Raw genomic sequence first — 19061 nt, 5'->3', positions numbered from 1 at the left:
TTGCAGACAAGAAATCGCTTCGAAGGAACAAGGTCAGAGGTTGAATCTTTGATGAAGAAGATGAAGGAGAATCCTCACGAGCACAAAAACATCAGCCCTTACACGATGGAGGGTTATCTCTACGTGCAGGAGAAACGTAGGTGTCAGGGCAGCGGAGCTGCCTGCCAGGCGATGCGGCGGAGCAGGCAACTGGGGAAGGTGGTTTATCAGAGTGTGGGGCACGAAGGCTAATTCAGCAGGCTACAAAATCCGTGAAAGAGAGGGATTGGCCCAATGGGTCGGATATTAAGGTGGGAATGTGGGAGCCAGGTTCTCTCTGGAAGGGAAAAATCACTGCCAGTGCCTGATAAAAGTCTTACCCCCGTACAGAAGGAGGGGTCATAGTGCTTCATCCACTTGCAAAGTCCAACAAGAACCGTAGGTACAGAGATCTGTCACGTTAAATGATTGTTAAACGTAACAGGTTATTAATGGGAGGGCACCAAAACTGTACTAGTTCTGGGAATAACGGCTGTGTTTACTTTGTAGGTCACTTTGGGACTTCCTGGGTGAAGCATTACTGCACGTACCAGAGGGAATCGAAGCGGATCACGATGGTGCCATTTGACCAGAAATCTGGAGGGAAAGGGGTGAGTGCTGATAGGTGGCAGGACTGTGTCCCAGGGGTCTCTGCTGGGGAGCAATGCCGGCTGCATGCTCTCCCCATGCTCAGACAGAACCATTTTCAGCAAGGTGACACAAATGCAAGTGAAGTGGGTCAGATTAATTCCAGGCTGAGCGGGTGCCACACGGGGAATTAACTCTGCATCCTGTTTAAAAAAAAAAACCACTCCAAGAAAACCCCAAAAGCCCACAGATCTTTGGAAACTGTCAGCTGTGCTGAGAGCAGAGCCGCTTTCCCAAGTGGATGGAGCCCCTTAGACATTGCTCTGTTTCATGCTTCAGCTCCATATTTCAGGCTGGTGTCTGCATGCAGCTATTTGTAAGGACAGATTTGCAGCAGCTGCCTCTGGGCTGAGACTGGGCCTTTTGCTTCTTGCTTTTAGGTCTGTCCTTTATTTACTTATTTCTGTTTGTGAAAGGAGAGACCTTTAAAAGCTGAAGCATGTGCAGTTGCATGTTGGGTTCCACTCTCACTGTTCCTGGCGATGCTGGGCACACAGTGGGTCGTGCATCTGCACCGTGCCCTGCGAGGCTGTGGCTGTTTCCGTGGGTGGAGGTGGCAGCCGGGGCTGGGAGCGGAGTGGGGTCGTGCCATGCGCACCCACCACGCTCTGGCCACATGGGCTCCCCAGTCCCTAGTTCCTGCTCCAAGGCCTGGAGAAGACAACCTGTGTGTTCTTTTGCTCCTTCTCCAATGCCTATGACTTGGCTGTTGAAGTTGTTTTGGTTTAGACGGAGCCACGGGAGAGCCTGGAGCTCCCCTTGTCCCTGAGGGGTTTGGAGGAGCAGGGGGAGCAGTGGGTGTGGGGGGCCACGCCATGTGCCCCGCTGCTCCTGGGGCAGCGTAAGCCTGGCTGTAGTCGGGACTGGCTTTGCTCCTCTATACAGCAGGGACAATGGACCCCCCCCCGAGTGTTCCCGGCTGGGGCGGTTTGCAAACATTACCCCCTTGCAGGGGAGTGCCTCTGGCAGCTGGACAGGCTGCTGCACAGCTCCCTGCTGGCACAGGGAGCCGGCTGTGGGGAGGGCAGCTTTTAAAATTAATTTCCTCTTGCCTCGGAGCATCTTCATTATAACTCAGCATTAAAATATCCCAGCCCTATAATCAACAGCGGCTGCACATGTGTTTCATGTGGTCTCTTCCCTGCACCCCGGGGCGCGGGCGCTGCCGACATGGCCGTGTTGCCCTTCTTGTGCAGGGCAGGAGCCCTGCTCCGGCGTGCTGTGCCAGCCACCGCGCCAGTGGGGCTGCTTGCCCGGGGTCTTGTGGTTTGGAACAATCCTGGCATGAAATGCTGCCTGTGCTGGGGCAGCTCTATCTGGGCTGCAGATTCTATCAGTGAGGACCGGTGCGAGTGTCAGAGCGTGGAGCAGCCCAGGGACTTGTGGCCACGCTGCCGGGCATTTTGGGGTCTGGCTGGAGCAGGCACCAAGCGATGGGCGATGTAGGTGCTGCAGGAGGAGACCCGTTGCTTGTGGGTCACAAAGGATGCTGTGCGTGGTACCAGCCCCTCGTGAACGTGCCTCGGGCTGTGGCTGGAGCCGGATATTAGTGGGTTTGAAGCGGGGGCATTCCCTGAATACCAGACGGGGAGTTCGGCAGCTTGGGAGCATCCCTTGTGCCAGGCTGGGGAGGAGCGGGTGCAGGTATGAGCCCTGGGGAGAAGCCCTGGTGGGGGAGCCCTCTCAGCTCTGTCTTCCTGGGTTTGTTCCGAGTCCCTAGATGTGTTTCCTGGAAAAACGGTGATGTCAGGGAACAGGGTGGTCAGCCAAGGTGTCATCAAGAACAGCACAGAGAGCACAGAAAAGTGGCCGTCTCCAGGAACTCGTTCAGAATTCATTTTCTATTGAGTCATCAGTGGATTTCAGAAATTGCAGAAGGAGAAATGTCTGTGCTGACAGGGACTGAGCAGGGATTTCCTCCAGCAGAGGACAGCAGTGCACGCAGATCCTGCCGAATCGCTGCTCAGCCTGTGGAAATCCAGTACAATTTGGATGCAGGCGCCTGGATGCGAGAATGGTTTTGTCACGGCTTTGTTATATAATAAACATTTTAAGACATGTTTGCTCCTGTTAAGAGTTCTCGTGTGCAGAATGCTGCCAAAAATGCAGCTTGGAGTGAAAATTGACAGCCAGGTCTCTGATGCATTGTTCAGCAATGGAAAATAAAGCTGACTGTGCCCAAAAGTTGTGGTCCAACACTCCCTGCCTGGAGCGTGGGTCGCACGATGCTCAATGCACAAATTTAATTGTGCGCATTCAGAAAGGAAGGCTCCTTGTGAAAGAATTTGGACTAAACATAGTTGCAAGGGTGAAAAGACAAGTCCTCATGTCAGATAGGTAAATATGTATTTCTGGCAGGCTGATACTGCCAAATCCCCCCAGGTCTGAAGGCATTCAATTGAAAGCGCAGCGGGCACTGGGGACAGGCACACAGTTGGTTGATCGTTCTCAGCCTTATCTGTGATTTTGTCTCTTCTCAGGGAGAAGACGAAGCTGTTATCCTCAAATCTTGTACACGGCGAAAAACTGACTCAATCTCTGTGCTTGGCTTTCCTGGGTAGTTCTTGTGCGGTTTCCATGTTTCTCCTCTTCAGTCATACCCCCTGTGAATGGAAAGCATTAGTCCATGGAAACGCCCTCTCCCTGGTGCTTCCAGTCAGGTGCTCTCAGTATATTGAGTTAGTGCTTCGGTTTACAAGGTGCCGAGTTGGCTCACGTCTCTCAAACTTTAATGGTGTTTTAGCACTTCTGCAGTCTCTGGCCACGTAAGGTAGGTGGTTGCAAGTATGGAAAAGATGCTCTGTGGGTGTTTTGGCAGGGATATGATGCCTCTTTCCAGCATTGGGTATGTGTTGGAGTAAGTTCAGCTTTTGTGCCGGAGAGTGGCTGTTGCTGGTCCGCTATGGACGGGCGATAATGGAAGCCCAGCTTGCACCTCCATGCGCTTTACATTCACTTCTTTTCCTGAAGGAGTAAAATGCTTTCTGATGTGATTTATCACGTAGCAGCCGAACCAGATGTATGTGTGGATTCAATCTATAACACCAAGGAATGAGAGCATGTTATCATATCTAATTAGCATCACACGCGTCTTACATATATAAACAGGAAAACCAGGCTGGGGTTGCTATTCCAAGCGGTATTAGTCACTGCCTCATATCTTCCTTGCTGCAGGAAGTTTACATGGTTTACAAAAGCTTGCTCCAAAGTCTCTGAATGTCTGTGCCCTCCCAGTTGTGTGCCTGTTCATGTTCCAGCTGTCCTCCCCTCCGCCGGCCGCTGCGGGAATGCCCAGGAGGTGTCGGGAAAACCCGAGTTGATCAAAACCTGAGGTGTTGAATAACTCTGGAATACCCTGCGGTACCTTTCCCTGCCCAGCCTGTGCTTCCGCAGCGTTTCAGTGCCAGCCCCTCTCGCTGCCAGCCCAGGGCAGGGAGGGGTTGGGGTGATGGAGCTCTGCCTGTGTTGGCTCAGGGGTAAGATAATCCCGGGCCTGCCTCCCGCTCTCTGTAGCTGTGCTTTCCTCCAGAAAGCTGCAGTATTTCTGCTGACATGAGGATTTTTTTTTCCTATGCCCTGAGGATATTTTTTTAAAATGTGAAAATCAAAATAAAACTGGGAGGAGGAGAAGCCAGCCACCACAATAGTTTTTTTTCTGCAGCGCGTTCAGAAGCAGCTGAACCTTCCCTTGATGTCTGGAGCCTGCTAGGCATGGGATCAAGAGCTACTCCAGAAATATGCCTGCTAAATGTAAATAATGGCAGGGGAGAGGCAAAGGCGGGGAAACCTGAGAAATTGCTCATTTCATGCACACGTTCTTGCTGCAAGAGATTGCCTCTGCAGCGAGAGCAGAAAACGTGAAATATAAGGCTGGTTTTCCCTCCAACATACAGGCAACTCTGCATATTTCTGGCATCAGAATTTGTCATTAGTTGTCTAAAATAATGGTTATTTCCAAAATATATAGTTAAGCTAAGAGGAAGAGGAGGCAACAGGTTTTGCCGTGGCCGAAAGAGGGTGTGATGTGCCCACCCTGTCTCCCCCTCCCTGGGGTAGTCATGCTGAGTGTTGGGAGATCTGGGTACCATCAGGATTTCAGGTGACGCCATCGATGGCCACGGTTCACCAGAGATCACCTTCACCTCGCCCAGCACTCGTGCTTTGGCCTGTTTTACAAAGCGGTGCGTATCGAGGAATGGTTTCCTTGCCAGCCTGGGATTATCGGGGATTGGCAGCACGTGGGTGCCACCCTGTAGCCGTCCCGCCGGAGCCTGGCCACATGGCCCTGGGGACGCAGGTGACCTGGAGCACCTTGTGCAGAGGTGCCTGGTGGCTGCTGGAGGTGCTGGGGCTCACCTGGGCACCGTGGGGAGGGAGACCCGTGCCCGCTGCTCCGGAGGTCAGCCAGGCTCAGGCAGCAGGAGGGTAACGCCTTTGGAGGCATGGCTTTCCATTTCGTGCTGGAGGAGATCAGCTCTGGCTTAAGGACCTGAGAACAGGCAAAAACTTCAGCCCACACTCTCCACCCAAATCTGCTGACCACAAATGATAGCGTCTCTTTGACCAAAGGCTAGCTGGAGCAGTGTCTGTGTCTGTTTTCGCAGAATGGAGAAGGATGATTTGTGTAGTGGGCTTTTTGTCTTGGGCCAGGGTTGTGGGTTGTGTTGTTTTTTTTTTTTTCTTTTTGTTTTGTGTTTTTTTAATTGTCTCTTCTAATAGAGGAGTTAGAAACTTGATGTCTTATTCTTCAGCCCCATGCAGGAAGTCTGGATATGATTAAGGCAAACATCCCCAGGTTGCTTCTCTGTCTCACATATGTGTTTTGACTCACAGCAGTTTTCCCCTTTCTTTTCTGTATGTGGCTTCTAAATGAAAATTAGGCTTGTAAGCAGTGTCCAGCCATAGTCAAGTGTCTGGTAACTGATAGCTGCATGCAGTCGCCTTCCATTAAGCCAACCCAGGACGACACCGTGATACTGAGAAGACTGCGTGCATTTGTGGTGTTCAGAGGTGAGGGTGAATAACGCCACCGCCGGGCGCTTCTCCTCAAGTTTGAAACTGCCTTTCAAAAGGTTAGCTTGGAATCGGGTGGATTAAGAGAGCATTTCTGTACACCTCGCTTGCTTCCTATGGGCAATTAAATGGGATTGTCCCTTCCGGAGTGCGAATATGCTGGGCTGCCTGTGTGCCTTCCTTGGCAAGGACAAGGGGCATTGCTGCACTGCTGTGGGTTTTGGCAGACTTCGGTTTGTGCACCCCCCCTGTATCTTTCCAGATACACATCCCGTTGGTGTTTGGTCGGCTTTTCTGGGCTGTCTGCTGCAGGCCCCTCTGGAGCAGCGTCCCCTAGGCTCTAGGGATCCACAGGCTCTGGGCTGAAACCTGTGACTGTGTGACGCTGAAAGCCCATTGATGCCTCCAGCAGTGCTGGGCAGGCGACAAGTCGCTGCCTCCCAGCATCTGTGTCCAAAATGTCTCTTACCGCTGCAACAGGTTACACTTTAAATAACCTTGCAAAGGCACTTGCAAGCCGGCGTACCCTGTCGGGCTCTGCAGTGGGTGCGGGTGGTCCGTGCTCCGCTGCGGTGTTGCTCTGTGGCTTTCAGTGGATTACTTGTGTGCCTCGGTGTCATGGGGACAATGCGAAGTCCGCTTCCTTCCCAGGCTCTCCTAAAGCGTCTTCAATCACTTTTTTTGGTTTTCTGTGCGCAAACTGGCTTGGTTGCCAGTTTGTTTTATTACAGCCTGACAAGTTGTGTCTGTCTTACTAACTGGGGTAGGAGGAGGAGGAAGCAGCGCCGGCGGGGCTCGGGGCTGGGGTTATCCCTCTGTCTCCTGCTGGAGCTGGCAGTATAAAGCCTGTAATAATTACAGTTTGCTTATGTATTAAATCTTGTGCTAACAGCCACATGCACGTGTAAGTACATATGAGGAAATTACACTTTCTAGGAAATGGCCTCAAGTTGTGCCAGGGCAGGTTTAGGTTGGACATTAGGAAAAATTTCTTCCCCGAAAGGGCTGTCAAACACTGGAAGGGGCTGCCCAGGGAAGGGGTTGAGTCCCCATCCCTGGGGGGACTTAAAAGCCGGGCAGAGGAGGTGCTTAGGGCCAGGGTTTAGTGGTGGGATGGCAGGGTTAGGGGAACGGTTGGGCTTGGTGATCTTAAAGGGCTTTTCCAACCTAAACGAGTCTATGATTCTATCTTCATCTCTTATCGCCATAAAATTTGCATAGCTCTTCAAGCTGTGTCCATACTAACTTGCACGGTGGTGTAGGATGCGGTATAATCGCAGGGTTGTGGTGCTGACGCAGACACGGGAGCGAGGGGACGGTGCTCAAGCTCCTGGTTTGCCGTGCAGCCTAGAGGTGGCAGCCTCGGCTGGTTCTTCCCCAGTTACGTTCATCGGCACAGAAATGGGCTTGTCAGCGTTGCATTTTGGGAGACTGGTATACATGCAACAGGGGTGCAGGCTTGGAGCTTTTTAAATAACAGCCAGAGAACCTGTTGCTTGTTAGGAGGGAAAAAAATTGTTTTTCTCCTGTAAAGGTGATTCAGCACTACTGAGCTGAAAATCTTGAGTCTGATCTGTCCTTACAACGTTGCTTCCTTTTCTTATTGTCTGATAAGGAGACGCCGAGGTTCCCAGTGCTGAAGACTGAAAAGCTGTGGTATAGGTGTTTGGGAGATGTTTAAGAAATCCCTGACACTTCATTTGCAAACAGTTCTGATTTTCAGTGTGGGAAATGAGGAGTATTTTATTGCTTTGTTGTGGCAAAATTAGCCCCCGAATGGTGTTCGGGTGTCTGGCTGAAATACATTCCAGGTGTGATGAATACCGTGCTTTACTGTTGATGCCCTTTTTTTCCAACTAAACTTATTTGTAGTCTCTGAGCATTAAATCAGTTTTGTAAACAAGGCAAACAGCCAACGTCTTACAAAATGAGCCTTGGGAAGAGGAGTATCTCATTTGGCCTATGACAAAGGCTTCGTAATTTAGGATAATGTAGGTCATTGCTCTGGGCCAGAAGCGAAGTGCTTCCAATACCAATTGGCTTTTATGGGAATGGGAAGTACTCAAGATTTGGGGGTTTGGTCTCTCAGTTGTTCAGAAATGCAGGAAACTCTGCCCATAACGCCATTCCCTTGGGCTGCTGCCTGCGTGCCCCCAAAGTGGCTGGCACCGCGCTCCATCGGGCTGCGGAAGGGTTGGCATCAGGGTGGGCAAGCTGCGATGCAGCTGCCCCGGCCTTTCCCTGGCCAGACGGTGGTCAGTAGGTAGGTTGTTGGCCTTGCGCTGGGCACGCACTTTACAGATCCACATATTCCTTTCTGAGTACCACCGTGACCGCGGCAGGGCATGCTCCCCGCTTCCCAAGGCTGGGGCTGGTTGCCCTGGGGCTGGGTGGCTGGTGGCCACCCCACCTCTGCCGGTGTTCCCCGCGGCCGGCCCGCAGCTCTCGCTGGTGCTTTGGACAGCACGTGCAATACAACTTGTACTTGTTCCTCTGCAGGTGTCGCCTTTCCAGTGACCTTTTAAACAAAGCAATTAATGGGGTTTTCACAGCCGGGCTGGCAGCGAGCAGCCGAAGCTCGTTCCCCCCCTCGGCGGCCACGGAGACCCACGCTGGCCCCTGCCGAGCGTGCTGGCGGTGGTTGTACTGACGGTGCTTTAAGCTTTACAAAGGCAAGTGAGACTTTCTGAATTCAGGAACAGCATCCCCCCCTTATTTACACCTTTTCTCATCTTTGTTTTGGGGCCACATCTGGCTGCCGGTGCCTGGACCAGCTCCCCACGACCATGGGGTCCCATCGTGGGGCACCAGCAGCGCGTGGGTACGCTGCTCTGCTCAGACCGGGATTGCAAACTTTGCCGTGCGCTCAACTCCGCTCAGCCCTCGAGACTCTGATATTAATCTGCTCTTATGTTTTTTCATTCAGCAGTAGATTGTCTCGGTATGATAAGCCGCTACAGGAGTTGAAAGTTCTTATCTGTTTCTATTGCTTTCATTATTTGTTTGTTTTTCTGGAAGAAGGAAAAGCTATTGGACTTTCTCATTTTCTCTGCGTGCTTAGTCATAGCTCCTTAAATCCAGGCTGTTTTTCACAAAAGCCGAGATATTGAGAAAATTCAAATTTCCTGTGTGGTCTCGTATGGAAAAACCTCTTTAGTTTTTCGGTTGGAGCATATTGAAAATATACTTTCTTGTGAAGTGTTTACCATGCTCTACTCTGGTCTCGCACATCCGCATCCACTCAGTTTAGAAACAGATTCCCGCTGATCACAAAATGTCCCTTTTGCCTCCCAGAAGAAGGCAGAGGGTTTTGGTGCCTGGAGGTTGAAATGTTTGATGCAGCGTCTAGTAATGAATCAGCAGGTCCTTTATCGTGTTTGCCACAACAGTTTGCGTTTGTGCATTGCAGACATCAGCTCCAGGAGGGCGTCCTGCTGTCCTGATGCGACAGCCGCGGAGCTGGCTCGGGCGGGCAGACCCAGCGGGGGAAAGGAGGCTCCTCCAGCGTGTGTCTGTGCATGCCACATCGGGCTTTGGGAGGGGACGTGAGCTACCCGACAGCGAAATCTAGCTAAGCTCCAGTATTCAGGATCATTTGTATGTTAGGTGAGGGAACAAAGATAGATATGTTTTGTTTATCTTTTGGGAAAGGAAGTCAGAGGGGGGCCTTCCCTGTTTCAGGCTCTACACTGAATAATTGAGATATCTGTAATCTAATGAGCACACTTTTGGGAACGGTTGCTCTTCAAGGAAACCCTGTGAAAATGAGCCTGGCTGCAGACAGCGAGTCGAACACGGCTGCGTGTTGATAGCATTAGTAGGGTGCTGTTTCAGCGCCAGCCGTCCTACCTGACTACGAAGCACGTGGTACCCCGTGGGCATCGTCCAAATAAATAATGAATGAGGCGTAATGTGTGGGGTGCATTTTAAATGCATCACAACCAGGAAGACGGTTCTGCTCGGGGAAGTGGTGCAACGGATGCCTTGGCAAATGAACACTGTGGGAGGAAATGCAGAGCTATTTGCAATGTAAATAGGTTTTTAATTCAGTTTCACGGCCCCTCCCCTCATGCTGTTAAGTAAGTTTGACTTTGAAGTGAAGCTGGAAGAGTTGTTATCTGCTCAAAGGCAGAACAAACATTTTCATGTTATCACCTTTCTGCCCTGTGTGTGAGGGACCCTGGCATGCCAGATACCACTATTGCCTCTCTAGGACCTCATCACTTTGCTGGGAGTCCAGTGTCAAGTTTAACACAAATGAACGATTTAAATTTCTTTGTTTTAATGTCTTAGCTAAAGAGACAGAAAATCCCAGTATTTCCTTTTCCCATGTTTCCCTAGTTGAGCTAGAGCCCTTCCAGGGCTTTCTGCCTGGGATACCTGTGCCTTCAGCAGCAACTTGCCTTAAACTCAGACTTAAGCCCTGGCTGAAGGAGGTTGCAGCTGAGACCTGTGGTCACCCAGGGAAAAGCCTGCTCCTGCCACGCGGGAAGGATTTGCTGTCAGCCGGTAGCCAGTGCCACTGCAGCTCCTCAGCTACCAGGAACTGCTCTTGAACCACTTTGTCTCTGCACCACAAGGAGCTTTCTTCAGTGTTTTGAAAACATTTGGTGTTGGATGTTGAACGTTTTCTTTCTCAAATGGGGCGATGGTTAAGTGGTTTCCTCTTCCCTTCGAAATGAATAAACTTCTAAACCACTAAGCTGGTGAGTATTGACTGACTCACCAATGGGATTAGCGGAGATCAAACACATTATGTCTGGTTTACTTGGACCTGGGCTTGTTGCAAGCCTGAACGCACAGCTTGCACTGGTGAAACAGTGCTCAGCTGCCGTGCGTGTGCTGAAAGCCAGTGGTTGGGTTGGTTGGATGGGGAGCGGAGTTAGGGAGAAGGGTTAATCTTTTGGTCCTCGCCCATACGTACCACAGAAGATGGGCCAAACCCAGCACTATGAGAGCCCCTGTTAGTGTTTTCTTTTCTAACAGAGGATCGGCTCTTATCAAGGACCAAACGACTTTTGCATGGTTGTTGCAGCTCACGTTCTCTGGCTGAATCACTTTTGGGAAGTGTAAGTCAGAAATGACCCTTCTTCCCAGGCCTTATCAGTTTTTGAGGATTTAGTACTGAAAAGAGCCTACGTGCTTTGCTGCACGCGGTCTGTAGGCAGTTGGCAGCTCCCAAGGTTAAATCACTCTTCCCCACCTTGTGGCGTGGCAGCCTGGTGCTCCATGAGTGGTGATCCTGGTTCTCCGCCGCCCTTCTGCAGCCACTGCGCTTTGCCATGGATGGGAAGAGCAGTGTCAGAGCTTCTCTGCTGTTGTACTTTTTTTGGATGAAACCCCAAGAGCATTGCTGCAGAGAGCACACTGGTAATCACCCCGAGCACGCTGAGTCGCGCAGCTCTTTGGCCATGCCTGCGTCTCCCCCGTTGCCAGGGCTTCTGCCTGCTCTCCTCCTGCAGAAATAGCCGTCGTGCTCTGCTAATGCATCTGAAAATAGCCTGGGAGGAAGCAGAATGGCTAGACCAAACAAACAGAATAGATCTCTCACCGAGACCAGGGCCTCTGTCTGCTCCCCCAGGCACTGTGCGGGCAGCCCGGCCCCGCTGTGTGGTTTGCTGGGAGCGGCAACAAGGCAGGATGCGGCCACCCCTTCGGATGCTGGAAACCCAGACCCAAAGGTGCGAGGCTGAGGAGGCGTAGGGCTAGCAAGGGTTTTTGTGTCTGGGTCTGCTGGCTGCAAGATGAGCTGGGCTGTTAGGATGGAAAGGCTGACAGCTTGCAGCCAAGTGAGATGCAGTAAATCATCAGCCCACGACGTGACCCATGGGAGTACAGTGTTGGCTTTCACCTTCTGCGGTGTGTTCTTCTCTTGTGCAAGCACACAGCTACACCTGAAGTTGTGCAAATACTCTCCACCGTGTTAAATCCATCGTGACTTTGGTGGCCATGCTTATCAGAGCTAGATAATTAAGTCTTAACTCCGTGCATAGAAAGGGCAGTCTGGGAGTGGACTTAGGATCTACTTAGGAGTGGTGGAGGTGGCATTGGCCCTAGGGCGAGGGCTGGACTGGTGTTGTCCCCTGGCTCCCTGTGCTTTGTTTGCAGGCGCTTGGGCCTGTTCTTTGCCCTTCTTATTAAAATAAATAAGCACACACAGAGTTATTTTTTAGAGGCTGGATTTCAGTGCAGCTCATGGGCTGCTGTGTGTGTAATGGCGGGGGGCAGCGGGGCCGGGCCCCCCCAGCCGGTGCAGGAGCCAAGCACCCTGGGGCACCCCGGGACTCCTCGCAGCTCTCTCCCCGCAAGGCTGCTGGGCAGGGGCACGCGGACCAGGATCGCATGGCTGCTGTTAGTGCATAGAACATCGATGTATGGACGTGGTCAGGGAAATGGCGCAGCCACGCTGGCACGAGTGCGTCAGGGATGAAATTCTCCACACAGCAGAAGGTTCCTCCCTGCGAGCCGGTGCTTGGGGTGGTGGTGGGATGGGCTGGGATGTGTGAGCCTCCCGGTTGCTCGGTTGCCTTCCTTGCTTTTTCCTGCTGTTGCATGGATGTGCTTAGCCCAAGTGCAGGTGAGCTGTCTGGCTGAAAGCCAGAGAAAGAATGTGGCATCCAGCTCGCTTACACTAAAAATGCTGAAAATGTGCGTTGATTGTTGGAGATACCCCCTGCTCACTTGCTGGTCCTGGTTAGGACTTCCCAGGATGGCCCTGGAGTGGTCAGGCTGGGCTTAGCTCCATGCTGCTGGGGCTTGTCTAGGAAGAAGGTTGTCCTCTTTCTCTCTCTGTCTCATGGGTCATCTTACGGTTGGATTTGATGATCTTAAAGGTCTTTTCCAACCTAAATGCTTCTAAACGATTCTATAATCTTTTTTTTTTTCATCCTGCAGTTTATTTACGGTGTTCCCTTTTATCTCCGCAGGCCCGGCGTGATCACCATGCAGGCGCTTTCAGAAGAGGACCGAAGGCTGTGGATGGAGGCAATGGATGGCCGGGAACCGGTGAGCAGAAATATTAGCGAAAAAGTGTTGGAGAAAATTGTGGAGAGCTTTTCGTAGCCTGGGGCAGATTGTTTGCTGCGAAGCAGGCTGTCACGCAGCGCCTGCCAGCCGGTGCGAGAGCTGTATCCGTGGGGCAGCTCGTGCCTTCTGCCAAGAGAATAGTTTAATCCCTTGGTTAAATATTTGAGGTAATACTGTATCTCCTGTGCTTGGATTGCTTGAAGGTGCGGTGGAAAGGAGGAGGGTAGGCTTGGCCAGCACAAACACGCTGCTGTGCTGTGCTGAAAGGAAAACATGGCAAAAAGAGCAGTGGAAGAAAATACGCTGTAGATTTCCAGGGCTTTTTGAGTCCTGCAACTCATCTGGCAGCCGTTTCTGGGTCTTGTAGAGAATGGCAGGTTTCGTGTGAGCAGAGGAGTGCAGCCCCTGTTCCCCATACTCGGCGATAGCCTTCTCACTGCTGGGTTTGCTCCTGCCCTGCCAAAGCTGCACAGGCTTCCTCACCTCTGGAACGGATTGTGGAGCTTTTCAGAAAACTCACAGTTGTTGTTTCTTTATTTTTTAATGTGTATGCAAACTTTACTGCCAAGCTCGAAGAGCGTTGGCTGGTTTGGACCGGGCTCCCTCGGAGGAGTGCTGGTGCGGGTGCTGAGCGTGGTCCTGCCCGGTTTCGGCGTGGTAGCCGTCCAGCAATGAACAGCAAACACGGCACTGCCGAGCAGCCGCTGTACACAGAGCGAGTCCAGACTGTGGGCCTCTGTGCTTTGGCGTGGCCAAAAGCGTAGCAGGGTACGAAGAGAAACTTTGCGGATAGCGAGAGCAGCCAGGGCTGTTACGGGATAGCCCGTACATTTTTGGAGTCTGTGACTGTGCTTCTGGGCTTGAGTCAGGCTCTGGCAGGCGGCGGAGAGTCCACGCAGGGAGCAGGGTGTCCCGTCCCAGCACAGCCCTGCTGCCACAGGCTGGTACTGATTTGAGCAGTTCCCCCCCCCAAATCCACGAAAAGGTCCTTGTTTGCCAGAAAAGGTGTTCATTAAAGCCAGGTGAGACATGGATCTGTCCGGAGATTGCTGGAAAGCACACGATGGGCTTAGTCAAGCAACTGGCTTTTGAAATGTTCAGTGGTTTGGAGGTCTGGAAGGCTGTGCGTGTGTGAGGGTGCTGCAGTGTGTTTCAGGTAAAGCGTTTTGTTGTGGATTACAGCCAGGTCTCAGCCTGGAATCGTAGATCCATTGGGTAATTCAGGTAAGATGGGACCTCAGGAGGTTTCCAGTCTAACCTCTTGCAGATTAATCGTGGTGTTATCTGGCTGGGTGCTGAAAACTTCCGAGGAAGGTGACTGCTCAGCCTCTCTGGGCTCCAGCTCTGCTGCTTCACCGTCCTCCTGGAAGAGTTTCTCCTCATACCCAGTGTGAAGCTGTCCTGTTTCATTTCACACCTATCATCTCTTGTCCTCCTGCCATGCACTGCTGTGAGGAGCCTGGCTCTGTTTTTCTCATGCCTTCTTCATAGGAAGGGTGCCGTCAGGTCCCCACAAAGCTTCTCCTTCTCCAGGCTGAATAAATGCTGCTCCCAAACAGGGTCATCACAGCTCTCTGCCGTGTTGGTTTCCTCCCTGCAGCAAAATTGTGCTTCTGGGACAAAAATGCTCAGTTACACCTGCAGACATACCATGTCCAGAACAGGTAGTGTGGGACGTGCAGGAACAGAGGCAAAAAAGGACTGAATGTGTGTTGTGTGCACAGGACAGCCTCTGCTCCCTTTTTCTATCATGGGTTGAAAAGAGACCCTCGTTTCGGAGAGTCAGCTTGCTCCTCCACCTTGGCTCTTGACCCAGGCGGCCCTGCCCTGGGGCAGCTTTAGTGGGAAGACACTTGGGTGTAAGACATACCAGCCTCTCCAGTTCCAGCGTGCAAGCTGTCTTGTTCCTTCCTAAATGAACCCCTACCTTGATTCTGGAGGCACCTGGAGATGGGATAACATTTTCAGTTTCTTCAGGAACAAACCGTATGTTCTTGCTCCTGGTCCCAATCAAGCCTTGTCCTCCTTCAGCCTGCTCGCCTACTTCCCACTGCCTCACCTCCGCTGGGAACTTGTTGCAAGGATGCGAAACCCAGTCACCTGCTACGGGAGCTGCATGAATGTGGTCATCTCGTTGCATTTTGACCTGCTGAGGTTACCAGGATTTGACACAGCAGCAGAGCCTGTCTGTTGGGATCAGGTTGTAGAAGTGCAGCCAGAGATTTTGCGTGCTCGTAAAGTGCTACACATACGAAAGGTGCTATGAAGTAACCAGTGCAGGACTGCCTGGATTATCCTGTTTCAGAATCTGGTTATGTGAACTCCTTCAAAAACTCACAGGTCTTCGTGCTGCTGCCTGCGTGTTCTTCCCTATCATGCCCATCAGCTTGGGGTAGCTTGCTCATCCAGCACGTCAAGGATTGTTGCTGCTCATTAATGCAATACCTCATGACATTTAAATGCTAATGGCGTTTAAACCTGGCCTTCCAGGTGTGGTGCGGGAGCCATGGGAATGAACCTGTATGGAAATGGATCCAAGAGGCATTTTACTGACGAAGATGGTGAATATTGACAGGCAAGGTAGCTCCTCATCCTCAGTTATCCTCCTCGATCCATCAAAAGTGGAGTCTCAGTCTGTTCTGTTTGGGTTCTTAGCTTGCAACACCAGGGTGTGGGATGTTACCTACTCTGCAGAGATTTCCTTGAGCAAGAGACAAGGATTTAACCTTTGGACTCCTAGAAATATCCACTCTATGCTTTGACTATATTTTTGTAAGCAAAAAACCCTTACTGGAAAGAATGTCTGGTTTTCCTTTGATTTGAATATTGAGTGTGGGAAAGATTGGCACAGTGGGGACAGTAATTCCATGTGCAAATTCAGGCTGTGGAGAGATTAAAGTGGACTGGAGTTTGTTTCTTAATTATAATTAAAAAACTAAACCCAAATGTTGTATTACATTTTAGCAAGATCTAAACATAGAATGTGTGCTGCATTAGCCAAGACATTTGTCACAACTTGAAAAGATTTATTATATATCTTACAGTCAAAGCAGTCTCCAGATAGCTATCATCAGTCTGTTAACTCTTACCACTTGTTATTAATTTGGCTAAAAACTCTGTGTTGACTTTGGGTTTTCTTTCATGCTACAGAGGCTGGAAATAGGAGAAAATACTAACTCCATAACAGCAGTTGTGTTCATTTTTGTTAGGATATTCAGGATAAGTTTCCTATGGTTTTTCTCCTCTGGTGATGCAGCTTGCAAATGTATATGGTGGAGGCCAGAGTGATTCTGAAACTTTGTTGGAGCTGAAGTCGAGAATAAAAAGCTGTGTTGGCTCATAGCAGAGGCTGTGGCAGGCTGCAGGCCTGAGAGGCACAAATTAGGCTGGCTGCTTGGTGGCAAAGAACTGAACAAGACAAGCTTTTTAGTAAGGTCGTGGCTTTGCTTGCCAGGTCTGCAGCGAGCGTGCCAGCCAAAAGAGGGGTGTTCCTGCTGTTACCTTCCGAGCAGGTCAGTCATCTCAGAAATCATTCTCACATCAGTGAGGGCAGAAGTGGGGTACTGGGTTCGAATTGTTCGGGACATGAAAATGTTTCTCCAGGAAAGCAAGCCTCGCAATGTAAGGGTACGTAGAGGGTTAAGGATGTGAAACATGTTAGATCATCTCCCCGTTGAGCTGTATTAATCCCTTATCTGTAACCTTGAGTGGTGATGGAGAAGTTAGTGTTAAATGGCAAATGCAAAAGCCTGTGATCCTGTCAGAAGAAATAAGACATGGATGGGATCTGAGCAGTGCTGTTCTGGCACTCGCATCACGCTGCCCTTTGCTCGATTTGTTTTGGTTTTAGTTTTTGTTCTTTAAAGCAATGCAAGTCTATAAAAATACAGCCAGCAGTTCATATTGGAGTTGGTTTTGTTTGTGCTGTACAGCTGAGTGCACCACGAGCTGGGGACGAGCAGTCGGTCTCATGCCCTCGCAGGGGCGGGAGGGAGGACTCCGAAATGGAGACACATCGGCAGCGCTTTCTCCTTTCCTCCTCTGCTTCCCTTACCCTCTCTTTGGTTCTTTAATGTAATCTGCAAGTTTGCAAAGGCAAGAACAAAGTACAAAGTCCCGTGCTTGCTTAGGGAAACTCGAGGCTGGTCTCGGAATGGAAAGGCAGCACTGCAGAGCCTGGTGGGTTTTGTCCTGGGGCTCGGACCTGTTGTACTGGAAGGGCCCCGTTCATCTTGGCACTCGAGTGACAGAGTCCTTACGTGATGAAGCTCCATCATCTAGAAAGCAAATAAGGTTTCTGCTCCCATTCTGGAAGGCTATTTCAGGACCTCACTGCTCTGATGTCTAGAAACCTTCCCAGGGTTTCCCACCCACCCAGGTTTAGTCGTGCCCAGTTCATGTCTGCTCCTCCATGTGAGGACGCTGGGCTGCACGGCCATTGCGCTGCGTGACGCTGAGGGCCGTGGGGGACAGTCGAGTGGTGGCTGTGGTGTCTGAGGTTTGTGCTGGGTGCTGAGACACCGTGTTCATGTTCCCAACCAGGGGCTGGGCCTGGCTGGAAACGCGATGCTGTTTGTCAGTGCTGGGAACTCGCTAAGTACAGAAGTAGTTACAGCTGAATTAATGGACGCCCAGAGGGCAAGATCCACAAAGTCTCTTAAATGTTTTTTAAGATATTATGGAGACACTTAAACTCTCTTAGGCCTTTGCTAGGTGCTGGAGGTCTGCAGGCACCATCAGCCCTTTGCTGAAAGCCTTCTTCTGCCTAGATGTGCCACTCCTTTGCTTGGGTGAGGAGCACCCAGCACCCACTACCTGGCTGCCACTTCAGCAGCGTCCTTTGTCCATCTTGTCCTTAATTTCTCTTCCTCCATCTCAGCCCAAACCAAACTCTTTCTTAGCCTTCAATCAAGACCTGGCTCCCACCTGTAGCTATGGGTCATGGCTTGGAGTTTATGGTGGGTCTCTTGTTTATTAGCCTAATGAAATGGGGTGCCAGGTGAGGTCAGTGTGTTTGAAAACCTGTGAACCTGCACAAGTGCCCGGAGCCTTTCCTTGGCGGCAGGGGGTCTGATACAGCCTGATTTTGCGGGGTGCTGAGGGCTCTTGTTTGCAGCCAGCCGGAGCTCGGGGTGGTCAGACAGATCATGGGGGGCGTGAAGAACTTGATTCCCTTTCTGTGGTTGCCTCCAGGCTCCCAGCTGTGACTCAGCTCAGCAGAGCCCAGCTCCTCCTCGGCTCTGTGGCTGTGAGGGCCACCCTGACCCTTGCTGGGGCTGTGGTGGCCACCCTGACACTGGGTGGCCGGGCAATGTTGCATCTCAGGTGCTCGATGTCATCTCCACGCTCCTCACGCTTGTCCCCCAGCGCTGTGGGGGGGTGGGCAGCACAAAATGGAGCAGGGCGGCGTGGGGGGAGGCCGTACGGCTGCTCTCCACTAGATGGCAAGCTGAGACCAGCCCACTCATTGCACTTGTGCCCTGGCGGAGCTGCTCCTTTGCTCAGCCGGGGCTGTCTGTGCTGCATGGTGCGGGGAGAGCGCTCACTTCCCAGTTTTGTCCCCGAAACCTGGCACAGCCCCAGATTAGAGCCGCTGCCCTCCTCTGTCCCTCTGTCTTCCTTCTCCTGCCACCCCAAAATGAGTAACTGATAGTTTTGGGGGCAGGCAGTGTTTAATCATGGTACACCGAGGGGAGGTGAGCGCAGACCTTCCACACTTGTAAGGTCTCTCGGCTTCTCCCGCCCTCCCAGCCATGGGGGTCCTTCCCCACTCCCTGTCCCTCCATGGCCTCCAGGCCTGAGGCCGGGTGTTTCCATGGTGACCACTGCCACCATCTCCCAGCACTGGGGTTTGGGCCTTCCCAGGGCTGCTGTGGTGGATGCCGGGGTGCCCTGCTGTGGTGGGGCCCGCGCCCTCCTCGGAGCTGGCGTGTGGTGGTGGTTGTGGCCATGCACGGCCGAGGCCAGCGGTGGGGGGATGACACCCACCGGTACGGCGCTCTGGGAAACGCCTCTGAAGCTCCCACCGCCACGGTCTGGCTCCCGGCTCCCTGTCGGACAGCTGTTCGGTGGTGCTGGAGCTCGTTCGGCATCGCTGCTCTGGAAATGCAGTGTTGTGTTTTTGTAGCAAACCCCAGCGTAACAACAAAGCCCAGCCTTGCATTCCTGTCCAACATGCAGCACCCTCGCCTCCCGCCTCCTCCTCGGATATTGCTTCTGGGAATTCTTTCTGAAATTGTTTTTCATTTTCCTTGTCTAATTATACAAAATGGTGAGAGATTAATTTCCCAGTGGAAATGATGTCTTTTGAACTCAATCCAGTGCTTTCAACCCCGGCCTTCCTGCCCTTTTGTCTC

The 19061-nt window shown here is 51.7% G+C and overlaps 1 protein-coding gene across 1 annotated transcript in view; it reads left to right on the top strand.

Annotated features, from left to right (window-relative positions):
* Nucleotides 1–19061, top strand: part of ARHGAP26 (Rho GTPase activating protein 26) — a 152385-nt gene that overhangs the window by 25360 nt on the left and 107964 nt on the right. The window contains exons 8-12 of the mRNA XM_035902657.1: nucleotides 7–136; nucleotides 529–629; nucleotides 3147–3223; nucleotides 9625–9708; nucleotides 12606–12684. Coding sequence (XP_035758550.1) covers nucleotides 7–136; nucleotides 529–629; nucleotides 3147–3223; nucleotides 9625–9708; nucleotides 12606–12684 — 471 coding nt within the window. The remainder of the gene's footprint in view (nucleotides 1–6; nucleotides 137–528; nucleotides 630–3146; nucleotides 3224–9624; nucleotides 9709–12605; nucleotides 12685–19061) is intronic.

The sequence above is a fragment of the Egretta garzetta genome, unplaced genomic scaffold (assembly GCF_000687185.1).
Source record: "Egretta garzetta isolate BGI_Z169 unplaced genomic scaffold, ASM68718v1 scaffold1, whole genome shotgun sequence".
Classification (NCBI taxonomy): Eukaryota; Metazoa; Chordata; class Aves; order Pelecaniformes; family Ardeidae; genus Egretta; species Egretta garzetta.
Note: the sequence above shows the minus strand (reverse complement) of the source record. Positions and strands in the feature narration are given on the sequence as shown.